Source organism: Oncorhynchus mykiss, chromosome Y (genome assembly GCF_013265735.2).
Source record: "Oncorhynchus mykiss isolate Arlee chromosome Y, USDA_OmykA_1.1, whole genome shotgun sequence".
Classification (NCBI taxonomy): domain Eukaryota; kingdom Metazoa; phylum Chordata; class Actinopteri; order Salmoniformes; family Salmonidae; genus Oncorhynchus; species Oncorhynchus mykiss.
Genome location: NC_048593.1, coordinates 11,617,401 through 11,642,932, shown reverse-complemented (window position 1 = coordinate 11,642,932; position 25,532 = coordinate 11,617,401). Strand labels below are relative to the sequence as shown.

The following is a 25,532-nucleotide window of genomic DNA, read 5'->3' as shown; positions in this document are numbered from 1 at the left end:
CCAAAGAAACAGAAGTTCTACAAGACGACTCACTGCTCTCTGTACGTTAAAACAAACCTGCAGAAATGCAGGCTAGGGCCAAGATGGCGCCGACAGACATGGCAGCTCTGCTTCTAACTCCTAAGCAACTTTGCAACAATGTTTGTATTTTTTTGGTGTGTTATACAAGCATTTCGCTACACCCGCAATAACATCTGCTAAATATGTGTATGTGACCAATATTTTGGGGATTTGATTTGACAAGCATACACAGTACACACGTACATGATCTTTGATATAAATACATACTCTTCGTTATACACATACATATATTTGTATATATCTCTGTAGAAATCTTTATTAAAAACAATGTTTTTATAACTGGCAACATTGTCCTGGAGGCTAGTGTGTGTCCCTGTGCTGATCTTGTACAGGTGTCCAGGTATCTAGTCGGAGGAAAGAACACACGTCTCCAGAAGGGAATCTTTCTATTTTAACAATCCAGACTGTGTTATGTTATACCATCACCTATATGTCTATGGCCAATTTAGAACGGTTGACTAAATCAGTCAGTGGTTCCCAATTCTCTCCTCAGGGACCCCCAGCTGTTCCAGAGGTAATTCACTTGATTCAATTTGCCAATCAACAAAATAACACTGTGGAATTTTAACAATATAATATGACTGACAAGAATTTAAAAAAAAAAAACCTGAGAAATGTTCTTTATAGAACCATTCTCTGTAAAGGTTATATAAAGAACCATAAAAAAAGGGTACTATATAACCCCAAAAAAGGTTGTAACCATAGTGGAACCCTTTTTGGTGCTGTATAGAACCTTTTTTAAATGGTTCTTTATACAATAGAACCTTAGGAAAGGTTTCTTTATAGCACCATACAGGTTCCATTTAGAACCTTATGAGCATGGTTCTTTATTGAACCTTCAAAAAAGGGTTCTATATAGCACCAAAACGGGTTCCGCTGTGGCTACAACCCAAGAACCCCTATCGGGTACTATTTAGAACACATTTTGTTGTGTGTATAACTAGGTTTCCATTCAATTGGCAACATATTTTCATGTGAATATAAAACAAGACACGAGATCTTCAGTTTCTTGGCAGTTTCTCGCATGGAATATCCTTCATTTCTCAAGAAAGTTCTTTGTTTCTGGCCATTTTGAGCCTGTAATCGAACCCACAAATGCTGATGCTCCAGATACACAACTCTTCTAAAGGTGACCAGTTTTATAGCTTTTAAGAACAACAGTTTTCAGCTGTGCTAACATAATTGCAAAAAAGTTTTCTAATGATCAATTATCCTTTGAAAATGCTAAACTTGGATTAGCGAACACAACGTGCCATTAGAAAACAGTACTGATGGTTGCTTATAATGGGCCTCTGGCTATGTAGATATTCTATAAAGAATCTGCCATTTCCGGCTACAATAGTCATTTACAACATTAACAAGGACATTTCTAAGTGACACCAAACTTTTGAATGGTAGTGTACATATGAGATGAGTAATGTAATATATTATATGGAGATTGCATCGTCTGTGGACCTGTTGGGGCAGTATGCAAACTGAAGTGGGTCTAGGGTGGCAGGTAAGGTGGAGGTGATATGATCCTTCTCTCAAAGCACTTCATGATGACAGAAGTGATTGATACGGGGAGATAGTCATTTACAGTGCCTTGCGAAAGTATTCGGCCCCCTTGAACTTTGCAACCTTTTGCCACATTTCAGGCTTCAAACATAAAGATATAAAACTGTATTTTTTTGTGAAGAATCAACAACAAGTGGGACACAATCATGAAGTGGAACGACATTTATTGGATTTTTCAAACTTTTTTAACAAATCAAAAACTGAAAAATTGGGCGTGCAAAATTATTCAGCCCCCTTAAGTTAATACTTTGTAGCGCCACCCATTCCTCCTTGCAAAACAGCTCGAGCTCAGTGAGGTTGGATGGAGAGCATTTGTGAACAGCAGTTTTCAGTTATTTCCACAGATTCTCGATTGGATTCAGGTCTGGACTTTGACTTGGCCATTCTAACACCTGGATATGTTTATTTTTGAACCATTCCATTGTAGATTTTGCTTTATGTTTTGGATCATTGTCTTGTTGGAAGACAAATCTCCGTCCCAGTCTCAGGTCTTTTGCAGACTCCATCAGGTTTTCTTCCAGAATGGTCCTGTATTTGGCTCCATCCATCTTCCCATCAATTTTAACCATCTTCCCTGTCCCTGCTCAAGAAAAGCAGGCCCAAACCATGATGCTGCCACCACCATGTTTGACAGTGGGTATGGTGTGTTCAGGGTGATGAGCTGTGTTGCTTTTACGCCAAACATAACGTTTTGCATTGTTGCCAAAAAGTTCAATTTTGGTTTCATCTGACCAGAGCACCTTCTTCCACGTTTGGTGTGTCTCCCAGGTGGCTTGTGGCAAACTTTAAACGACACTTTTTATGGATATCTTTAAGAAATGGCTTTCTTCTTGCCACTCTTCCATAAAGGCCAGATTTGTGCAATATACGACTGATTGTTGTCCTATGGACAGAGTCTCCCACCTCAGCTGTAGATCTCTGCCGTTCATCCAGAGTGATCATGGGCCTCTTGGCTGCATCTCTGATCAGTCTTCTCCTTGTATGAGCTGAAAGTTTAGAGGGACGGCCAGGTCTTGGTAGATTTGCAGTGGTCTGATACTCCTTCCATTTCAATATTATCGCTTGCACAGTGCTCATTGGGATGTTTAAAGCTTGGGAAATCTTTTTGTATCCAAATCCGGCTTTAAACTTCTTCACAACAGTATCTCGGACCTGCCTGGTGTGTTCCTTGTTCTTCATGATGCTCTCTGCGCTTTTAACGGACCTCTGAGACTATCACAGTGCAGGTGCATTTATACGGAGACTTGATTACACACAGGTGGATTGTATTTATCATCATTAGTCATTTAGGTCAACATTGGATCATTCAGAGATCCTCACTGAACTTCTGGAGAGAGTTTGCTGCACTGAAAGTAAAGGGGCTGAATAATTTTGCACGCCCAATTTTTCAGTTTTTGATTTGTTAAAAAAGTTTGAAATATCCAATAAATGTCGTTCCACTTCATGATTGTGTCCCACTTGTTGTTGATTCTTCACAAAAAAAGACATTTATATCTTTATGTTTGAAACCTGAAATGTGGCAAAAGGTCGCAAAGTTCAAGGGGGCCAAATACTTTCGCAAGGCACTGTAGTTCAGTTATCTTTGCCTTCTTGGGTACAGGAACAATGGTGGCCATCTTGAAGCTTGTAGGGACGGCAGACTGGGGTAGAGAATGAATTAATGAATATATCCGTAAACACACCATAGCTCCATATGCTGTCTGGGCCAGTAGCCTTGCGATGGTTAACATGTTTAAATGTGTTACTCACGTCGGCCACGGAAAAGGTGAGGGGGGCCCGTAGTCATTGGTAGCGGGCCACGTCAGTGACACTGTATTATCCTCAAAGCGGGCAAATAAGGTGTTTAGTTTGTCTGGAAGCAAGACGTCGGTGTCCGTGACTTGGCTGGTTTTCTTTTGTAATCCGTAATTGCCTGATGACCCTGCCACATAGGTCTTATGTCTGAGCCGTTGAATTGCGACTCCACTTTGTCCCTATACCGACATTTTGCTTGTTTGATTGCCTTGCGGAGGGAATAACTACACTGTTTATATTCGTCCATATTCCCAGTCATCTTTCCATGGTTAAATGCGGGGGTTCGCGCTTTCAGTTTTGCGCGAATGCCGCCATCTATCCACAGTTTCTGGTTAGGGTAGGTTTTAATAGTCACAGTGGGAACAATATCTCCAATGCACTTTCTTATAAACTCACTCACCGAGTTTGCGTATACATCAATGTTATTGAGGCTCTGAGGCTGCCATAACACTTCCCAGTCCACGTGATCAAAACAATCTTGAAGCGCAGATTACGATTGGTCAGACCAGCGTTGAATGGTTCTAGTCATGGGTACATCCCGTTTGAGTTTCTGCCTATAGGACGGTAGGAGCAAAATGGAGTCGTGATCAGATTTGCCGAAGGGAGGCCAGGAAAGGGCCTTGTATGCATCGCGGAAGTTAGAGTAGCAGTGATCCAGTGTATTGCCTGCGCAAGTGCTGCAATCAATATGCTGATAGAATTTAGGTAGCCTTGTTCTCAAATTTGCTTTGTTAAAATCCCCAGCTACAAAAAATGAAGCCTCAGGATATATGGTTTCCAGTTTACATAGAGTCCAGTGAAGTTCCTTGAGGGCTGTTGTGGTATCTGCTTCAGGGGGGGATATACACAGCTGTGACAAAAACTGACGGGAATTCTTTTGGGAGAAAATATGGTCTGCATTTGATTGTAAGGAATTCTAGGTCAGGTGAACAGAAGGACTTGAGTTCTGTATGTTGTTATAATCACACCACGACTCGTTAATCACGAAGCATACACCCCCATCCCTCTTCTTCCCAGAGAGGTTTATTTATGTCGGCGTGAAGCATGAAGAAACCTGGTGGCTGTACCAACTCTGACAACATATCCTGAGAGAGCCATACTTCTGTGAAACAGAGAATGTTACAATCTCTGATGTCTCTCTGGAAGGCAACCCTTGCCCTAATTTAGTCCACCTTGTTGTCTAGAGAGTGGACATTGGCGAGTAATATTAATATACTCGTAAGCGGTGTGCACACCTTCGAAGCCTGACCAGGAGGCCGCTCCGTCTACTTCTTCTGCGGCAACGTTTTTTGGGTCGGCCTCTGGGATTAGATTCAATGTCCTGGGTGGTGTTCAGAACAAAGGATCCGCTTCGGGAAAGTTGTATTCCTGGTCGTAATGTTGGTAAGTTGACGTCGCTCTTATATCCAATAGTTCCTTCTGGCTGTATGTAATAACACTTAACATTTTCTGGGCTAACAATGTAAGAAAAAACGAAATACAAAAAGATCCCACCATGTCGAAAGAACACATGATCTCTCTGCATTTATAAACCTGTTTCCATCACAGCTGTTGTGATTTTTTTTTAATACGATATGACTTTACATAAAAACTGTAGATGTAAACGTGGTTTATGAAGCAGAGAGACCAGCACACCCAGAGCTATCTATATTTAGATTATGGCTCTGTGCACGTAGCGCCACCCCATTAGCAGGAAATCTTCCCACGATCCTTCCGCCTCTGGGCACACCCACAGTAAGACTCTCTATACAAATGATTTTTGCTCCAGTTACATGGTCTTTATATACTGTTTCAGGCAGACCATACAGAATTCCTTCAGCATCAGGCATTAACAGTCACAGCGGTACAACAATAATTCATGAACATGGTCTATGCAGACAGAGACAGGAAATGAAACATTACAAATGTATTTCACATTCACCAACATTATCAGAGGATGATCTCATGATTTTGGCTTCAGCCGACCGAGCTCATGTTGTAAACCTGCTATTCCTCTAATGATTCTTTATTAAAACAAAGCATATACTTTTCCAGGTGTGAGTCTCTGTCCTCTTCATTTCATCAGGTACTTTTTGTGGACACCACCAACGTGTGCAGTGACCTCAATCTACCTGTGGTCATAAACCTTTCACGGACGTGTTCTCCGATAAGAGCACACTGTCAGTTCACATTCAATCCATGATCAGCCAATGGATGTTTATAAACACACACATCACAGGTTAAACTCCTGATCAGGTAAAATCACATGAGAACCAGGACGAAACCTTTGATGGGGTTGATGTTAAAGAAAAATACTATTCTTGGGATAAATGCAAATACACTGTCAACAAGCCTTTGTACTGACATTGCGATGCGACACACACTCATGCAACACACACAATGACTATGCACTCCACATATCACATACATAAATGCCCTTTCTCACAGGTTCAGATTCATGCGAGACACTGACATTGTAAAATAACCTTTAGCATTCTAAGTTAGAATGCATTGACTCCCTAGATGATTCTGCTAGCAGTCCAAGTTCAGTCAAATCAAATCAAATTTTATTTGTCACATGCGCCGAATACAAGTGTAGACTTTACTGTGAAATGCTTACTAACAAGCCCTTAACCAACAGTGCAGTTCAAGAAGAAAATATTTACCAAGTAGACTAAAGTAAAAAGTAATAATAAAAGTAACATAATAACAAAAACGAGTATATACAGGGGGCACCGGTACTGAGTCAGTGTGCAGGGGCTAGTTGAGGTCATCTGTACATGTAGGTGGGGGCGAAGTGGCTATGCATGGGTAACAAACAAACAGCGAGTGTACAAAAGGGAGGGGGGTGGTCAATGTAAATTTTCCAGTGCCGATTTTATGAATTGTTCAGCAGTCTTATGGCTTGGGGGTAGAAGCTGACTTTTGAGACTTTTGGTCCTAGATTTGGTGCTCAAGTACTGCTTGCCGTGCAGTAGCAGAGAAAACGAGTCTATAACTTGGGTGGCTGGAGTCTGGGTGGGAAAGGTTTTGTCGTGCCCTCTTCACAACTGTCTTGGTATGGTTGGACCATGATAGTTCGCTGGTGATGTGGACACCAAGGAACTTGAAACTCTCGAACCGCTCCACTACAGCCCCATGGATGTTAATGTGGGCCTGTTCGGCCCGCCTTTTCCTGTAGTCCACGATCAGCTCCTTGGTCTTGCTCACATTGAGGGAGACGTTGTTGTCCTGGCACCACACTGACAGTTCTCTGACCTCCTCCCTATATGCTGTCTCATCGTTGTCAGTGATCAGACCTACCACTGTTGTGTCGTCAGCAAACTTAATGATAGTGTTGGAGTCGTGTTTGGCCACGCAGTCGTGGGAGAACAGGGAAAACAGGAGGGGACTAAGTACACACCCCTGAGGGGCCCCAGTGTTAAAGATCAGTGTGGCAGACGTGTTGTTGCCTACTCTTACCACCTGGGGGCGGCCTGTCAGGATGTCCAGGATCCAGTTGCAGAGAGAGGTGTTTAGTCCTAGAGTCCTTAGCTTAGTGATGAGCTTCGTGGGCACTATGGGTCTATGGTGTCCGGGAGGATGCTGTTGATGTGAGCTATGACCAGCTTTTCAAAGCACTTCATGGCTACCGACGTGCCACGGGGCGATAATCATTTAGGCAGGTTACCTTTGCTTCCTTGGGCACAGGGACTATGGTGGTCTGCTTGAAACATGTAGGTATGTATGTACAGGTATGTACAGACTCGGTCAAGGAGAGGTTGAAAATGTCAGTGAAGACACTTGACAGTTGGTCCGCGCATGCTTTGAGTACACGTCCTGGTAAACCGTCTGGCCCAGCGGATTTGTGAATGTTGACCTGTTTAAAGGTTTTGTTCACATCGGCTACTGAACAGCTGGTGCTCTCGTGCATGCTTCAGTGTTGCTTGCCTCGAGGCAAGCATAAAAGGTATTTAGCTCATCTGGTAGGCTCGCGTGGGTTTCCCTTTGTCGTCCGTAATAGTTTTCAAGCCCTGCCACATCTGACGAGCGTCTGAGCCGGTGTAGTAGGATTCAATCTTAATCCTGTATTGATGCTTTCCTTGTTTGATGGTTCGTCTTGAGGGCATAGCAGGATTTCTTATAAGTATCCGGATTAGTCTCCCGCTCCTTGAAAGCGGCAGCTCTAGCCTTTAGCTCAATTTTTTAAATTTACATATTTTTTTTAACCTTTATTTAGCTAGGCAGGTCAGTTAAGACAAAGTTCTCATTTTCAATGACGGCCTAGGAACAGTGGGTTAACTGCCTTGTTCTGGGGCAGAACGACATATTTGTATCTTGTCAGCTTGGGATTGGATCTTGCAACCTTTCGGTTACTAGTCCAACGCTCTAACCACTAGGCTACGCTGCCGCCCCAATGCGGATGTTGCCTGTAATCCATGGCTACTGGTTGGGAAGTGTACGTACAGTCATCGATGCACTTATTGATGAAGCCGATGACTGAGGTGGTGTATTCCTCAATGGCATTGGATGAATCCTGGAACATATTCCAGTCTGTGCTAGCAAAACAGTGCTGTAGTGTAGCATCTGCGTCATCTGACCACTTCCGTATTGAGCAAGTCACTGGTACTTCCTGCTTTAATTTTTGTTTGTAAGCAGGAATCAGGAGGATATAATTATGGTCAGATTTGCCAAATGGAGGGCGGGGGAGAGCTTTGTATGCATCTCTGTGTGTGGAGTAAAGGCGGTCTAGGATTGCACATGTGACATGCTGATAAAAATTGGGTAAAACTGATTTAAGTTTGCCTGCATTAAAGTCCCCGGCAACTAGGAGCGCCGCTTCTGGGCGAGCATTTTCTTCTTTGCTTATGGCCTTAAAGAGTTGGTTGAGAGCGGTCTTAGTGCCAGGTTCATTTTGTGGTGGTAAATAGACGGCAACGAATAATACAGATGAGAACTCTCTTGGTAGATAGTGTGGTCTACTGCTTATCATAAGGTACTCTACCTCAGGCGAGCAATAATATTCTTCTTTAATATTAGACATCGCGCACCAGCTGTTATTGACAAAAAGACACACACCCCACCCCTCGTTTTACCAGAGGTAGGTAGCGTCTCTGTTCTGCGGTGCATGGAAAATCCTGCTAGCTCTATATTGTCTGTATCTTCGTTCAGCCACATCTCTGTGAAACATAAGATGTTACAGTTTTTAATGTCCCGTTGGTAGGATAATCTTTATCGTAGGTCGCCAATTTTATTGTCCATTGATTGCACGTTAGCGAGAAGAATGGAAGGCAGTGGGAGTTTACTCGTTCACCTCCGGATTCTCAGAAGGATCCCCGATCTGCGGCCCCTTTTCCGGCGTCTTTTTTTCAAGCAAAAGGCGTTGATCTGGGCCTGTTCCACTGAAAGCAGGATATCCTTCTCGTCGGACTCGTTAAAGGAAAAAGTTTCTTCCAGACTGAGGTGAGTAATCGCTTTTCTGATGTCCAGAAGTTATTTTCGGTCATAAGAGACGGTAGCAGTAACATGTACACAATAAGTTTAAAAAATAAGTTACAAAAAAAGCACAAAAACATAACAAAATAGCACAATTGGTTGGGAGAATGTAAAACGTCAGCCATGTTCTTCGGGGTATTCAATGGCAGATAAAAAATGTGTCTGGACCAAAGAAACAGAAGAGTTTTACAAGAAGACTCTGTTCTCTGTACGTTAAAAACAAACCTGCAGAAATTCAGACTAGGGCCAAGATGGCGCCAATAGCAACTTTTAAGTATTTCTTTCTGTTATACAAGCATTTCGATACTCGCAAAAACATCTGCTAAATATGTGTATGTGATCAATATTTTTTTTGATTTGATTTGACAAACATACACAGTACACACGTATATGCTCTTTGATATAAATACATACTCTTCGTTATACACATACATATATTTGTATATATCTCTGTAGAAATCTTTATTAAAAACAATGTTTTTATAACTGGCAACATTGTCCTGGAGGCTAGTGTGTCCCTGTGCTGATCTTGTACAGGTGTCCAGGTATCTAGTCGGAGGAAAGCACACGTCTCCAGAAGGGAGTCTTTCCATTTTAAAAATTCAGAAGTGTTTGGACCCGTTTTATAAAATGATATTGTGACCAAACAAAGAAAAGGAGTAAAAAAAACATACTTCTCTTTGTGCTGTGACTTCCACAATAACTAAAACATACAAAATAAAACTAGCACTAGTCTTAATCGTAATGATGAAATATTCATCATATAAAAAAATTCAATACTATTTGTTTTACAATGTTTACAGTTGCGTACCCTATTTACAAAGTATGGGGGAGTTGAAAATCCCTCAGAGACAGAGTCCAGTGTGTGTGTGTGTGTGTGTGTGTGTGTGTGTGTGTGTGTGTGTGTGTGTGTCTAGCCAGGGTTGGTCTTCTTTCGTTTGCTGGGGCTCTGTCCTGGATCGAACTTCAGCTCCCGATACTGCATCTGTCAAATACACAGTCGGAGTTAAACGCACGCACACACACACACACGCACACACACACGCACACACGCACACACACACACACACACAACTAACCTTGTGGGGATACACAATTCAAAATTGTATTTTCCCTAACCCTAAAACATAACCTTAACTCTAACCCTAGCTCCTAACCCTAACCTTAAAACTAACCCTAATTCTTGCCCTAACACTAATTATAACCTTAACTCTAACCCCCCTAGAAATAGTATATGACCTTGTGGGGACAAACAAAATGTCCCTAGTTAGTCAAATTGTTGTTTGTTTACTATTCTTTGGGGGACTTCTGGTCCCCACAAGTATAGTTAAACATGTCCACACAAACACACACACACACACACACACACACACAGCACCTACCACTTGTACGTCTGAGGGGACTCTAGAGAGGAAGTCTAGCACCTCATTGTTTTCGATCAGGTATGGATTCCTGAGCTTCTTAGTAAACTTATTCACACCTGAGAAGAGTGGAGGGGAAGAAACCGGTCGGAACAGGTTAGAGACGATGATAGGGATGTTATGGTCAGAACCCCAGGGGCTGACTAGCTACACCCCACCTTGAGGCTAGCCTGCATCTTCAATTTGGGGTCTGTAGACAGGAGACACACAAGGAGCAAGGGACACACACATACACACAGACTCACCCCAGGCGAGCACAAGGTATCGCAGAGGGATGAGGTAGAGGAGGACTGTAGCCACACACAGAACAGATATGGCCAGCCAACTCAGGAAAGGCACTGTCCAGTTAAATGTACTGTAGAGAGAGAGACAGAGATGTTAGGGAAGACACACACTGTAGCTGTCGAAAGGCGATACACAAACACACACACACACACAGACTCACTCACTTCTTTATCCTCTCTCCATAGGAGGCCACGTCATCCAAGGCACTCTGTACACTGACACACACATCCTGGAGGGCATACAGCTTATCCATGAAGCCCTTACGCTCCGAATCCTGCCAGGATACGCACACGCATGCAAATGTTACAGGGAAAGAAAAGGTTGCTCCTAACAACAAAATACAAAATCATGTAATTAATTTTTTACAATAATGTTTTTCCATCAGTTGCAAAAAGAGAAGGGAAGGTCAAATGAAGAGAAGGTCAAATGTTACCTTGTCATCTTTCTCCTCTTCCTCTTCCTCCCACTCGAACGTGGCTTCCCCTGCCTGTTGTAGGCCACATTGCCAGGACAGGGAGGAGAGAGACATTATACATACAGTGCCTTCGGAAAGTATTCAGACCCCTTAACTTTTTCCACATTTTCTTACGTTACAGCCTAATTCTAAATTTGATTAAATATATTTTTTTTCTCATCAATCTACACACAATACCTCATAATGACAAAGCAAAAACAGATTATTAGATTTTTTTGCAATTTATAAAAAATAAATAACATATCACAGTATTCAGACCCTTTACTCAGTACTTTGTTGAAGCACCTTTGTCAGCGATTACATCATCCGAGTCTTCTTGGGTATGACGCTACAAGCTTGGCACACCTGTATCTGGGGAGTTTCTCAAATTCTTCTCTGCATATTCTTTCAAGGTCTGTCACGTTGGATTGGGAGCATTGTTGCCCAGCCTTTTTTCAAGTCTCTCCAGAGATGTTCGTTCGGGTTTAAGTCCGGGCTCTGGCTGCGACACTCAATGACATTTACAGACTTGTCCCAAAGCCACACCTACGCTGTCTTGGCTGTGTGCTTAGGTTTGTTGTCCTGTTGGAAGGTGAACCTTCGCCCTAGTCTGAGGTCCTGAGTGCTCAGGAGCAGGTTTTCATCAAGGATCTCTCTGTACTTTGCTCTGTTCATCTTTTTCTCAATCCTGACTAGTCTCCCAGTCCCTGCCACTGAAAAACATCCCACAGCCTGATGCTGCCCCCACCATGCTTCACAGTAGGGATGGTGCCAGGTTTCCTCCAGACGTGACGCTTGGAATTCAGGCAAAAGAGTTCAATCTTGGTTTCATCAGAGAATTTTGTTTCTCATGGTCCGTGAGTGTTTAAGTGCCTTTTGGCAAACTCCAAGTGGGCTGTCATTTGCCTTTTACTGAGGAGTGGCTTCCATCTGGCCACTCTACCATAAAGGCCTAATTGGTGGATTGCGGCAGAGAAGGTTGTCCTTCTGGAAGGTTCTCCCATCTCCACAGAGGAACTCTGGAGCTCTGTTAGAGTGACCATCGGGTTCTTGGTCACCTCCCTGGTTCTAAACTTCCTCCATTTAAGAATGATGGAGGCCACTGTGTTCTTGGGGACCTTCAATGCTGCAGAAATTCCTTCGACCTCATGGCTTGGTTTTTGCTCTGACATGCACTGTCAGCTGTGGGACCTTATATAGACAGGTGTGTGCCTTTCCAAATAATGTCCAAACAATTGAATTTACCACAGGTGGACTCCAATCAAGTTGTAGAAACATCTCAAAGATGATCAATGGAAACAGGATGCACCTGAGCTCAATTTCGAGTCTCACAGCAAAGAGTCTGAAAACTTATGTAAATAAGGTATTTCTGTTTTTTATTTTTAATACATTTGCAAACATTTCTAAAAAAACAGTTTTCGCTTTGTCATTGTGGAATATTGTGTGTAGATTGACGAGGATTTAAAAAAAATATATATATAATCCATTTAAGAAAACGGCTGTAGCGTAACAAAATGTGGAAAAAGTCAAGGGGTCTGAGTACTTTCTGAAGGCACTGTTGAGAGAAACGATAACATTATAGAAACACACTACACAGAACCACAGCACTCACCGTGTCTCCCGACTCCCTGCCTGCAGTGATGAAGTAATTCCACGTCAACAGCAGCAGCAGAGCTCCAGGCACCATATAGAGCTCAAAGTTCCACACTACTACCACAAAGAACTGAGAGAGAAAGGGAGAGATTATTACTTTAATTGGACGAGGCCCGTAGACCTTAATATCAAAGTGTGTGTGTGTGTGTGTGTGTGTTTCCTACCAGGAAGGCACTGATGCTCCTCTGAGGTGACTCCCACTCAAAGCAGCTGTTAATGAAGGTTCCAATGTTTATCGCGAACAAGATGCACCTCTTCACTCGGTTAAAGTTCTGCTGGAGCAACTAGAACGAAAAACACAGGGTCTTCGTCATCGTCATCATCATCACCTGCCGTAAAACACACACTCGCACACTTACATGTTTAGACACTTTGGGTTCTTCCTCAATGTACTTCTGCTCTGGTGGAACTATCGTCCTCAAGCCTGCCTTCACCTGAGGACGACAGGAACCACAACCCCCAAAAGGAGTGGAAGGAACATGTCAGGTGAGAGGAAGCAAAGGATGGTTCAGGAAAGAGAAGGTGACTAGAGTAAACTCACAGTGCTATAGATGACGTCAGACTCTAGGTAGATGAGTCCTTTAGTTGGTCCGGTCATCTCCTTATTCTTCAATACATAACCCTTCTGTTCTCCATTCTGGATCTGTGTGAGAGAGGAAGGGAGGGAGTGTGAAAGAGGGTAAGAGCAGGCTATGTGTCTTTCTTTGCATTCCTAAGAAGGATGTGTGCTGGAGTTGCGCGGCACACACGCACACGCGCACACACGCACACGCGCACACACACTCACTCACTCACTCACTCACTCACTCACTCACTCACTCACTCACTCACTCACATGTAACAGTGGGATGGCCACTTTGCCCAAGAAGTCAGCGCTCCTGTCTCGGTCTTCATCAAACACTGTCACCTCCAACACAGAGTGGATGTCCTTCACATTACTGAGAGGGAGGAGGTGAGGAGTGGGGGGGGGAGTAATAGGAGGGGATTAGAGGGAGAGGAGGACGGGGGAAGGAGGGGGAAAGGAAGGAGGGAGCAGAGTAGTGGGAAGGAGAGGGATAGGAAGGCAGGGAGGGAAGGAAACAGAAAGGAGGCTGTTACTGATAAAGGTCTGTATTGGGTTGGAGACTGAGGGGCAAAGTTGAAAGGAATAGAGAAAGGGATAAAAAGAGGGTGGATATATCGATGAAAGAGAGGAGAGGCAGGTATTTAAAGATGGAAAGAAAGAGGAAGAGATAGATGGATATACTGTAAATAGATGGAAGGAAAAAGGGAGATATAGAGGGATATACTGTAAATAGATGGAAGGAAAATGGGAGAGATAGAGGGATATACTGTAAATAGATGGAAGGAAAAAGGGAGAGATAGAGGGATATACTGTAAATAGATGGAAGGAAAAAGGGAGAGATAGAGGGATATACTGTAAATAGATGGAAGGAAAAAGGGAGAGATAGAGGGATATACTGTAAATAGATGGAAGGAAAAAGGGAGAGATAGAGGGATATACTGTAAATAGATGGAAGGAAAAGGGAGAGATAGAGGGATAGAAAGAAGTCGACACTTACAAGGTGAAGACTTTGTTCCATTCCGGGTTGAGGTTCTTGTAGATGGTGTGTGTTTGTAACCGGTCGTTATTCAGCTCCAAAACACAGAAAGGATCACTCTTACCTACACAGAGACGCAGGCAGTTATACTAAAACCACATGCACACACACACATCCACTTCCACACACGCACTTCCGCGCGCACACACACACACACATATATACACACACACCTTACCTGTGACATCGGCAGCCATGAGGCCCTCAGCTCTCATCACCTTGACCTGAACTATCCCCACATCTTTCAGGTTAGACAGGGGCCGGAACATGCCCTGGGAGAGAGGGAGAGAAAGCGAAAGACAGAATATTAATTCCTACCAGCGTTTTGGAGAGAGAGTGGTGTGAGTGAGATCTGTCCTACTGCTCCACCCTCTGGTCAAAAAGAGGTACTACACGGATCCAGTGGTCAGAGAAAGAGACTTTAGGTTACAACCACTACACCACCATATCCCTTAGCGACCTGTAAACTTAACCAAATCCTCTTTTTTGAACGGATGTCTTCCCTGAGTTTTCAGGTTGGCAAACATAATGGTGAATAGACTAAGTTGTACTCCCTTTTACTACAATGTTACTCACATATTGGCCCATGATCTCCCTGCGTTCGATGGGGTCGTCGAGCGGGGTGAGTGACAGGTCGGCGATGGAGACGTGTGAAGAGGCTGTCAGAGTGAGCAGCAGCACCACAGAGCCCCGGGACTCCTCCAACGCCAGCTCTAACCGATGGGTGTGTTCCTTAGCAAGGGTGGACAAGTCTAATGTACAGCTGAAAGAGTCACACACACAGAGTTACATACACACACACGTACTCAGTGGGGACGACATGCAGCTAGAAAACACACACACACACACACACACACACACAAACAGAGTTAAATACACACACACACACACACACACACACACACACACACACAGAGTTAAATACACACAAACACACATAGTTATATAGTATATATATATACACACACACACACACACACACACACACACACACACACACAGAGAGTTATATATACACACACACACACACACACAGAGTTATATATACACACGCACACACAGAGAGTTATATATACACACACACACACATACAGAGTTAAACACACACACACACACACACACACACACACACACACACACACACACACAGAGTTATATATACACACACACACATACAGAGTTAAACACACACACACACACACACACACACAGAGAGTTAAATACACACACACACACAGAGTTAAATACACACACACACACAGAGTTAAATACACACACACACACACACACAGAGTTAAATACACACACACACATAGTTATATACACACACACACACACACACACACACACACACACACACACACACACACACACACACACACACACACACACAGAGTTAAATACACACACACATAGTTATATACACACACATAGTTATATATACACACACACACACACAGAGTTATATACACACACACACACACACACAGTTGTACACACACACACACACACACATAGAGTTAAATACACACACACACACAGAGTTAAATACACACACACACACACAGAGTTAAATACACACACACACAGTTATACTGTATACACACACACACACACACACAGTTATATACACACACACACACAGAGTTAAATACACACACACACACATAGTTATATACACACACATAGTTATACAGTGCCTTGCGAAAGTATTCGGCCCCCTTGAACTTTACGACCTTTTGCCACATTTCAGGCTTCAAACAAAGATATAAAACTATTTTTTTGTGAAGAATCAACAACAAGTGGGACACAATCATGAAGTGGAACGACATTTATTGGATATTTCAAACTTTTTTAACAAATCAAAAACTGAAAAATTGGGCGTGCAAAATTATTCAGCCCCTTTACTTTCAGTGCAGCAAACTCTCTCCAGAAGTTCAGTGAGGATCTCTGAATGATCCAATGTTGACCTAAATGACTAATGATGATAAATACAATCCACCTGTGTGTAATCAAGTCTCCGTATAAATGCACCTGCACTGTGATAGTCTCAGAGGTCCGTTAAAAGCGCAGAGAGCATCATGAAGAACAAGGAACACACCAGGCAGGTCCGAGATACTGTTGTGAAGAAGTTTAAAGCCGGATTTGGATACAAAAAGATTTCCCAAGCTTTAAACATCCCAATGAGCACTGTGCAAGCGATAATATTGAAATGGAAGGAGTATCAGACCACTGCAAATCTACCAAGACCTGGCCGTCCCTCTAAACTTTCAGCTCATACAAGGAGAAGACTGATCAGAGATGCAGCCAAGAGGCCCATGATCACTCTGGATGAACTGCAGAGATCTACAGCTGAGGTGGGAGACTCTGTCCATAGGACAACAATCAGTCGTATATTGCACAAATCTGGCCTTTATGGAAGAGTGGCAAGAAGAAAGCCATTTCTTAAAGATATCCATAAAAAGTGTTGTTTAAAGTTTGCCACAAGCCACCTGGGAGACACACCAAACATGTGGAAGAAGGTGCTCTGGTCAGATGGAACCAAAATTGAACTTTTTGGCAACAATGCAAAACGTTATGTTTGGCGTAAAAGCAACACAGCTGAACACACCATCCCCACTGTCAAACATGGTGGTGGCAGCATCATGGTTTGGGCCTGCTTTTCTTCAGCAGGGACAGGGAAGATGGTTAAAATTGATGGGAAGATGGATGGAGCCAAATACAGGACCATTCTGGAAGAAAACCTGATGGAGTCTGAGACTGGGACGGAGATTTGTCTTCCAACAAGACAATGATCCAAAACATAAAGCAAAATCTACAATGGAATGGTTCAAAAATAAACATATCCAGGTGTTAGAATGGCCAAGTCAAAGTCCAGACCTGAATCCAATCGAGAATCTGTGGAAAGAACTGAAAACTGCTGTTCACAAATGCTCTCCATCCAACCTCACTGAGCTCGAGCTGTTTTGCAAGGAGGAATGGGAAAAAATGTCAGTCTCTCGATGTGCAAAACTGATAGAGACATACCCCAAGCGACTTACAGCTGTAATCGCAGCAAAAGGTGGCGCTACAAAGTATTAACTTAAGGGGGCTGAATAATTTTGCACACCCAATTTTTCAGTTTTTGATTTGTTAAAAAAGTTTGAAATATCCAATAAATGTCGTTCCACTTCATGATTGTGTCCCACTTGTTGTTGATTCTTCACAAAAAAATACAGTTTTATATCTTTATGTTTGAAGCCTGAAATGTGGCAAAAGGTCGCAAAGTTCAAGGGGGCCAAATACTTTCGCAAGGCACTGTATATACACACACACACACACTTATATACACACACACACACAGAGTTAAATACACACACACACACACACACATTTAACATTCACCATACCAGCTCCTCGTTAGTATAGTGGTGAGTATCCCCGCCTGTCACGCGGGAGACCGGGGTTCAATTCCCTGACGGGGAGAAAGGACTGCTTTTTTTTTTAGGGTGAACAATGTAGCTGAGGCCACTATGCGAAAAATATGCTTGGAGATAAAGCTTTATGATACGATTTCCAGCATTATCTCAGTATTCCAAGGCATTGGTTGTTCAGTGGTAGACTGAAGACTTTGGTGAATCCATTGTAGATGTCCAGTGTGTGAGGTGATTTACTTTGTGCAAGGCTTTAGTTGTTAAATGGGAAACGAGTAACCAACTAGTCATCGACAACTGTCTTGAGTTTGGCATTTGTGACAATGTCCTGGGACATCCCACAAACGCGTCACCTTCTAACTACGAGTGTGTGGCCTGTGAGTGGTATAGAGCGAAATCGATTACATGTACGTTTTCGTGAGAGTCCCAGCTTTCCATAGAGGTGGTCACAGTAGTTTAGCTAGCTCTAACCATTCAGTCTATACAGATGTTTTTGTTAGAAGTGTTAAAGCCCAACACTGCAAACGTATAGTTAGTACCAAAGCTCCACGTTTTTTCAAACGTCCACCACACCAGCTTCTCGTTAGTATAGTGGTGAGTATCCCCGCCTGTCACGACCGGGGTTCAATTCCCCGACGGGGAGAAAGGACTGCTTTTTTTTTTAGGGTGAACAATGTAGCTGAGGCCACTATGCGAAAAATATGCTTGGAGATAAAGCTTTATGATACGATTTCCAGCATTATCTCAGTATTCCAAGGCATTGGTTGTTCAGTGGTAGAATTCTCGCCTGCCACGCGGGTGGCCCGTGTTCGATTCCTGGCCAATGCAGGATGTTTTGAACATGTAATTTCGAGAAGTATGCAAACCCCTGAGGAAGAAATCTGTGCTCGATTGCCAGGCCAACAGAAATCTCTGGTCTTGGTCAATCTCAACTGACTCTTGAAAAATCTGACTTTGCTTTCATTTTCAGTTTGGACATTTACTCATTCTCAGAAGACTTTGGTGAATCCATTGTAGATGTCCAGTGTGTGAGGTGATTTACTTTGTGCAAGGCTTTAGTTGTTAAATGGGAAACGAGTAACCAACTAGTCATCGACAACTGTCTTGAGTTTGGCATTTGTGACAATGTCCTTAAATACACACACACAGAAAGTTAAATACACACACACACACAGTTAAACACACACACACACACAGTTAAATACACACACACACACACTCAGTGGGGACGACATGTAACTAGAAAACACATACACCGACACACACACAAACAGACTCACCGTCCTATGAAGTCATCCCTGCGTCCTGTATCTTTGTCCCAGACTGCAATTTCCAGCACTCCTCCTGTCTCTTCATACAGGTGCAGATCAAACTGCTCTCTCCACTGGGGACACAGCGTCTTAGGCATGGTCTACGGGGAGAAAGAGAGACGCTGATGACCTGTGCGTGCGCGTGCATGTGTGTATGTCGCGTCTGTACCTTGCTCCTGTACTTCTGGTTTCCCAGTCTGAACTTCGCATAGGGGTCACTGAGGCCATTGGGGTCCATGGGACAAAGGTCACGACCTTCGATCAGAGAGATGCTGACGATGCCTCTCCACAGCTGGTGCTTACGGTGCAGCTCTGCCAGACGCACGGACTGCTGCTGCAGAGACAAAACCCAGAGGGACAGAGAAAGAGAGATGGGGAGAGGGAAAGGAAGAAAGAAAGTCTGTTACATAGATTTTACATTTTGAATCACTTCTGGTGCTTAAAGCAGGAGCACCAACATCATGTCGACCCCGGTGCTAAAATATGGGAGAGGATGACAACCACAACAAACAGCTCTACAGCACCGTCACAGTGTATCACCTGCACCAGCTGTTAGACAGACTGTCTGCTCAGAGACACATTATCGATTGTACTATAACTCACAACGTGACACCATTGATAAAGCAAAGTCAGTTCTGAAAGGGGAACCCGAGTGCCCGCCTCCGCTGACGCATCAGCTTTGGATTGCACCAATTAGACGCGATTAACAATCACGCTTCACTTCTTTGGCGGTCTATTTAAGGTGAGCGCCTCTGATTCTCTAGTATGCCTGTTCTTATTTTGCTCCCAACCCCAAGTCTCCACCTGTTCTGCTTCCCTGCTGGGGGATTGGTGGAGCTGACCGCGCTCACTGCTTGCAGTTCATTGTATATATCGATGCTTTGCTTGGGCAGTGAGCTGCCCGGAAGGAGCAGAGCCCATATCGCCAAGACTTGCATTATTCGTTCTTTAATATATGGCGAAACATATTTCGACATGGTGTTTCCTTGCTGAACTATGGTGTTTAGAATTAGGGTTTTAATAATCTTTAAGATCCAGAGCTTATCTCTGTGTTTAAAATGGGACAGTGTTCTTTCTGGTGTGGCAGTGAGACTGACCCTGCTGGAGAAAAAAAAAATGCATAGACCAGCATATGCTGGTGACTAGAGCTGGTTTTGCTGGTGGCCAGCCTTTGTTGTGTTTTGGACACTTTTTGGACACTAGCTGGTGTGCTAGTGTCCATCTTATGCTGCTATTTTTTATTGATTTTAATTTGACCTTTATTTAACTAGGCAAGTTAGTTGAGAACAAATTCTTATTTTCAATGACGGCCTAGGAACAATGGGTTAACTGCCTTGTTCAGGGGCAGTATGCTGGTGACCATGCTGGTAAACCAGCATAACCAATTAGATAGACCATGCCGTTCAGACCTGTTTGACCAGCTACTGTAGACCAGGGATGGGCAAATATTTGTCTTTTTTTGGAGCTCAGTCGGCGTCTCAAATTACCGTCAAGAGATATAATCGTGAAATACACAAGGGGCAATTTCGAAATTTGGTCGAGCGTCGGCAGTTTTCTTTTATCTTACAGTCAGTCACTGACAGTCAATTAGCTCATGTCAGCTACCATTTTTTGATTTATAAATTAGTCTAGCCAGCTATCAAACTTGTAGTAATCATGGTTGGATTACCGACCAGGGGGCCCCCATTGATTTTGTTAGTCACTCTCACTCAATCATATTCAAAACTGAAAACTTTTCTCTTCAACCTATGGCAAAAAATGTGTAGAATTACAGGGACTTAGCTGTAAACTGCACATTTTTCACTCGGCCGCATTGCTAAATGAGTAGAGGGCCAACAAATTCCATACGGCTAAGGGCCAGATCTGACAGTATTATGTGGGTATGGATGTGAGTATGCAGACCTGCCAGTCACTGCGGCCCCTCATGATGCCGTTCAGTGGAGGGGGATGAGGGGATAGAGCACAGCAACACCAACACAACACATCACTGGGATGGACGCGGCTGCTACACAAACACACACACACACACACACACTGGGTATGGCTAGGGATAGGAGCTGATGCTATTCGTCATAGTTTTACCTTACTGGATCGCCTCCAGGTCCGTTTGAGCAGCATGGTCTAGAAATAAGACACATTATTTCAAAGAGCATTCAACATAGACTCCCATCTCCGCAGCACTCCACCAATCAGGCCTTTATGGTAGAGTGGCCAGACAGAAGCCACTCCTCAGTAAAAGGCACATAACATCCAGCTTAGAGTTTACCAAAAGGCATCTATAGGACTCAGACCATGAGAAACAAGATTATCTGGTCTGATGAAACCAAGATTGAACTATTTGGCCTGAATGCCAAAGAGTTAAGGCTGTAATGTAATGTAACAAAATGTGGAAAAAGTCAAGGGGCAAAAACACTTTGAGGGCACTGTATGTAGAGTAGTTGGAATAAGTGGATATACTTTATACGCAAACCATTCACTACAGGGCCAACCCATCAACTACAGGGCCAAACCATCAACTACAGGGCCAAACCATCAACTACGGGGCCATTCCATCAACTAAAGGGCCAAACCATCAATTACAAGGACAAACCATCAACTACAGGGCCAAACCATCAACTCCAGGGCCAACCCATCAACTACGGGGCCATTCCATCAACTAAAGGGCCAAACCATCAATTACAAGGACAATCCATCAACTACAGGGCCAATCCATCAACTACAGGGCCAAACCATCAACTAAAGGGCCTAACAATCAACTACAGGGCCAAACCATCAACTACAGGGCCAAGCCATCAACTACAGGGCCTAACAATCAACTACAGGGCCAAACCATCAACTACAGGGCCAAACCATCAACTACAGGGCCTAACAATCAACTACAGGGCCAAACCATCAACTACAGGGCCTAACAATCAACTACAGGGCCAAACCATCAACTACAGGGCCAAGCCATCAACTACAGGGCCAAACCATCAACTACAGGGCCTAACAATCAACTACAGGGCCAAACCATCAACTACAGGGCCAAACCATCAACTACAGGGCCAAACAATCAACTACAGGGCCAAACCATCAACTACAGGGCCAAACCATCAACTACAGGGCCTAACAATCAACTACAGGGCCAAACCATCAACTACAGGGCCAAACCATCAACTACAGGGCCAAAAAGTCTACAGACCTCTTGCACTGTTTTCACATTTTGCTGCCTTAATGTTACATCTAAAACCAACAAATCTATGCAACTTATTCCACATTTTCAAAGTCAAATTTTTTGAAAAAATATCTTCCAAATGTCTAAAAACCTGTGATAAACAAAGATGTCCTGATTGCAAATTGCAGTGTATTCGAAGGGCTTCTAAAGTTGGTAATTTCCACTTTAAAATGTCAGACTTGATTTTACCCTAACTAAAAACGTATCAACTCATAAAAATTGTCCAATAATTATAATCCACATAATTATTCACAGTTCCTGTTGCTGCAGGATTATTTTTCTGCTGTGAGAAACTGGTCAAATAAGATGTATTTGCCATTTTGTATTACAGTATTACTTAATGGCCTTGTGGCAAACAGACCAGTTATGAGGAGTGAATGTGATGTTGTTGATTCTCTGTATTTTCAAGTATTGTTGTGGCAGCATCATGTTATGGGTATGCTTGTCACTGGCAGGGAATGGGGAGTTTGTCAGCATCAAAATAAATATGAAAGGAGCCAAAGCCCAGGTAAAACGTGTGTGGAAAACCTGCCGTAGTCTTCTGAAAACCTAACCCTGGGAAATTGTATAGCCAAAGACCCACCAGAATGGCTTTCCAAGAGGTGGTGTCTCAGTCCTGACTTAAATCTGCTTGAAAATCAGAGACAAGGTTTGAATATTGCTGTCCATCAATGATTTCCAAAATGATTCCCAAACTATTTGGAGCAATTTTGTCCAAATGAATGGATATGTGTTGCCCTAAAAGTTGTGCAAGTTTGGTAGAATCTTATTCAAAATGATTCACAGCCGTAATGGCGCAATCAAGACATCTACATTTTTTATTCATTTGGAAAATCTTCTATGATTTCTTTCAGTAGATGGTGTAGATTGGTGGGGGAAAATGTTTATATGAATTTTTATAAATTTGTATATTTTATTTCAAGGTAGCAAAATGTGAAGACTGCAAGGGGTGTGTAGAGTATCAAAGTATTGATAAGAGACACTTCACACTGGTTCTGATCAGTAGCCCCACCCCCTCTCTCTATCTCCACCCCTTTTTCTCTTTCCCTGCCCCACAATGTCTCCCAGAGTGGAAGAGGGTCATACTTGAAAGGCCAGGCTGTGTACACTGTAAAAAAAAAGAAGAGAAATGTTGTTTCCACATACAGTTGTGAGGCAACCAGTTGCGATAAGATTGTGAATTTGTTCAACAGGAATTTCACACGCAAACATTTTGTTGAGAAAAATCACAATCCTATTGCAGCTGGTTGCCTTGTTCGTTGAAGCAACTTTTTTTCTTCTTCTTTGTTGTTAGTGTAGCCGTCGGGTCCATGTCTAATTAACCCAGCAGATCATGCATAATACATTGACGGGATTCATTTTACATCCTGGCACCGCAGATGCCTCGTCCCCCTCCGATGTGGAACACAAAATAACAGAACAGGACAGAGTGTTCCAAATTCCCGCTTCCAGTTCCACACTGCTCCAGATACAGATGCAAAAAAAAATAGTACGGTCTAAGATGCTGCTGTAATTAAGGCTTTAATTAAAACTAATCAAGGGGTAAGAACCCAATAAATTCCCATGATGGATATTACATCTGTGTGAAAGAGTGTCAGGGAGATGGAGAGAGGGCATGCAGGAATATTAAGCCAGGCTACATCAGGCTAAAAGAGACTAATTGGAGTTGGCAGGTATGGAATATGCTACAGGAGGCTAATGGGCTAACTACCGATATACTCACTTTGTTCACATAAGGCTTCCAACAATGCTCCTTTACCACCTCCTTTGTCTGTTGGACGCAAACAGTTTACAGACTCAGCACCACTAGACCCTCAATACACTATAGCTACTGGCTGCCTTACATTTCCTCAGAGCTAAACGTGTTCAGTGCTGGGCTGGAACAGAAACCTGCACCGCCCTGTAGTTTTTCTGGGACTGCAGTGATCTGGTTCCCTTACCGTGCATCTCGTCAAAAATGAAACGTGTTAGTGCCAGGCTGGAGCAAAACCCTCTCCTATAGTGATAACTGTTGTCAGTGGGTAAGTGGTGGTGTAACACTTACAGTGGCATCCCTGTGCGGCTCCTCTATGGAGCCGTCTTTAGGCCTTAAGGTGACGGTCAGCTCCAGTGTTCCCAGGTCTACATCAGGGTAGTGAGGGTCCTGCAGTGTTAGATTAACTGGTATTGCCCTGCACAGGAATAGATCACATTCAATCGTTGTCGTAGCATGAAGAAGGATCGGACCAAAGCACAGCGGGGTAAGTGTTCATGATTTTTTGGTCATACCCTGACCAAACCAAAATAGAGACATGAAAAGCTCTCTAAGGTCAGGGCGTGACAGTCCGGAGCGACGCCCTCCAGTCCGGGCCCCGCAACGAGGGTGCCCACTCCAGTGAATGCCCACTTTAGCCCGGCACCTCCAGAGTGCAGGCACAGGTCGAACCAGGCTGTGGGGGAGCACTGGAAATCTAGTGCTTGACACTTGCACCTCTCCACTTGGCTGAATGCCCACTTTAGCCCGGCACGGGCGGAGTGCAGGCATAGGATGCACTGAGCAGTCATAGCGCACCGGGCTATGAGCACGCACTGGAGACAACGTGCACTTTACTGCATGACACGGTGCCTGACCAGTATCACGTTCCTTCCCTCAGGTCTTTAGCCTGACTCCGCCAATCTCCCTGTGTGCTTTTGGGTGCTTTTGCCTCTCGTGCCTGCTTCGATGACTTGCCTCATATCGCCACCTCTCAGCTTTAGCTGCCCCCAGTTCCTCTTTCGGACGGCGATATTCCCCAGCCTGCCCCCAGGGTCCTCTCCCGTCCAGGATTACCTCCCAAGTCCACGAATCCTGAACCCTCTGCTCCTCCATACCACGCTGCTTGGTCTGTTTGTGGTGGGTAGTTCTGTAACGCTCATCGTTGCATGAAGAAGGATTGGACCAAAGCGCAGCGTGGTAAGTGTTCATGATCTTTATTAAAACTGAACAAAAATAACAAAGCGAGAAACGACAACGAACAGTTCTGTCAGGTGCAGAAAACACTAAACAGAAAATAACTACCCACAAAACACAGGTGGGAAAAGGCTACCTAAGTATGGTTCCCAATCAGAGACAACGATAGACAGCTGTCCCTGATTGAGAACCATACCCGGCCAAAACAAAGAAATGCAAAACATAGAAAAATGAACATAGAATGCCCACCCAAATCACACCCTGACCAAAACAAAATAGAGACATAAAAAGCTCTCTAAGGTCAGGGCGTGACAGTCTGAGTGTGTGGATGTCTGTGTGACACCAGGTCTCAGGTAGGGTCCGGTT

At 43.6% G+C, this 25,532-nt stretch overlaps 1 protein-coding gene across 3 annotated transcripts in view; it reads right to left on the bottom strand.

Moving 5' to 3' along the window:
- Positions 1–8,407: 8,407 nt before the first annotated feature.
- LOC110509626 (multiple C2 and transmembrane domain-containing protein 1) overlaps positions 8,408–25,532 on the bottom strand; it is a 47,994-nt gene continuing 30,869 nt past the window's right edge. The window contains exons 5-21 of one of the 3 annotated variants that reach the window (XM_036967670.1): positions 24,282–24,408; positions 21,106–21,144; positions 19,193–19,354; positions 18,994–19,124; positions 14,877–15,063; positions 14,479–14,572; positions 14,262–14,364; positions 13,535–13,637; positions 13,241–13,342; positions 13,059–13,133; positions 12,864–12,983; positions 12,659–12,769; positions 11,026–11,079; positions 10,757–10,866; positions 10,553–10,662; positions 10,269–10,366; positions 8,408–9,871 (exon numbers count right to left, since the gene is read on the bottom strand). In XM_036967670.1, coding sequence (XP_036823565.1) covers positions 9,800–9,871; positions 10,269–10,366; positions 10,553–10,662; positions 10,757–10,866; positions 11,026–11,079; positions 12,659–12,769; positions 12,864–12,983; positions 13,059–13,133; positions 13,241–13,342; positions 13,535–13,637; positions 14,262–14,364; positions 14,479–14,572; positions 14,877–15,063; positions 18,994–19,124; positions 19,193–19,354; positions 21,106–21,144; positions 24,282–24,408 — 1,798 coding nt within the window. In that variant the 3' untranslated portion in view covers positions 8,408–9,799. Of the gene's footprint in view, positions 9,872–10,268; positions 10,367–10,552; positions 10,663–10,756; positions 10,867–11,025; positions 11,080–12,658; positions 12,770–12,863; positions 12,984–13,058; positions 13,134–13,240; positions 13,343–13,534; positions 13,638–14,261; positions 14,365–14,478; positions 14,573–14,876; positions 15,064–18,993; positions 19,125–19,192; positions 19,358–21,105; positions 21,145–24,281; positions 24,409–25,532 lie in introns of all 3 variants that reach the window. The other 2 variants (XM_036967669.1, XM_036967671.1) reach the window with 2 other exon arrangements.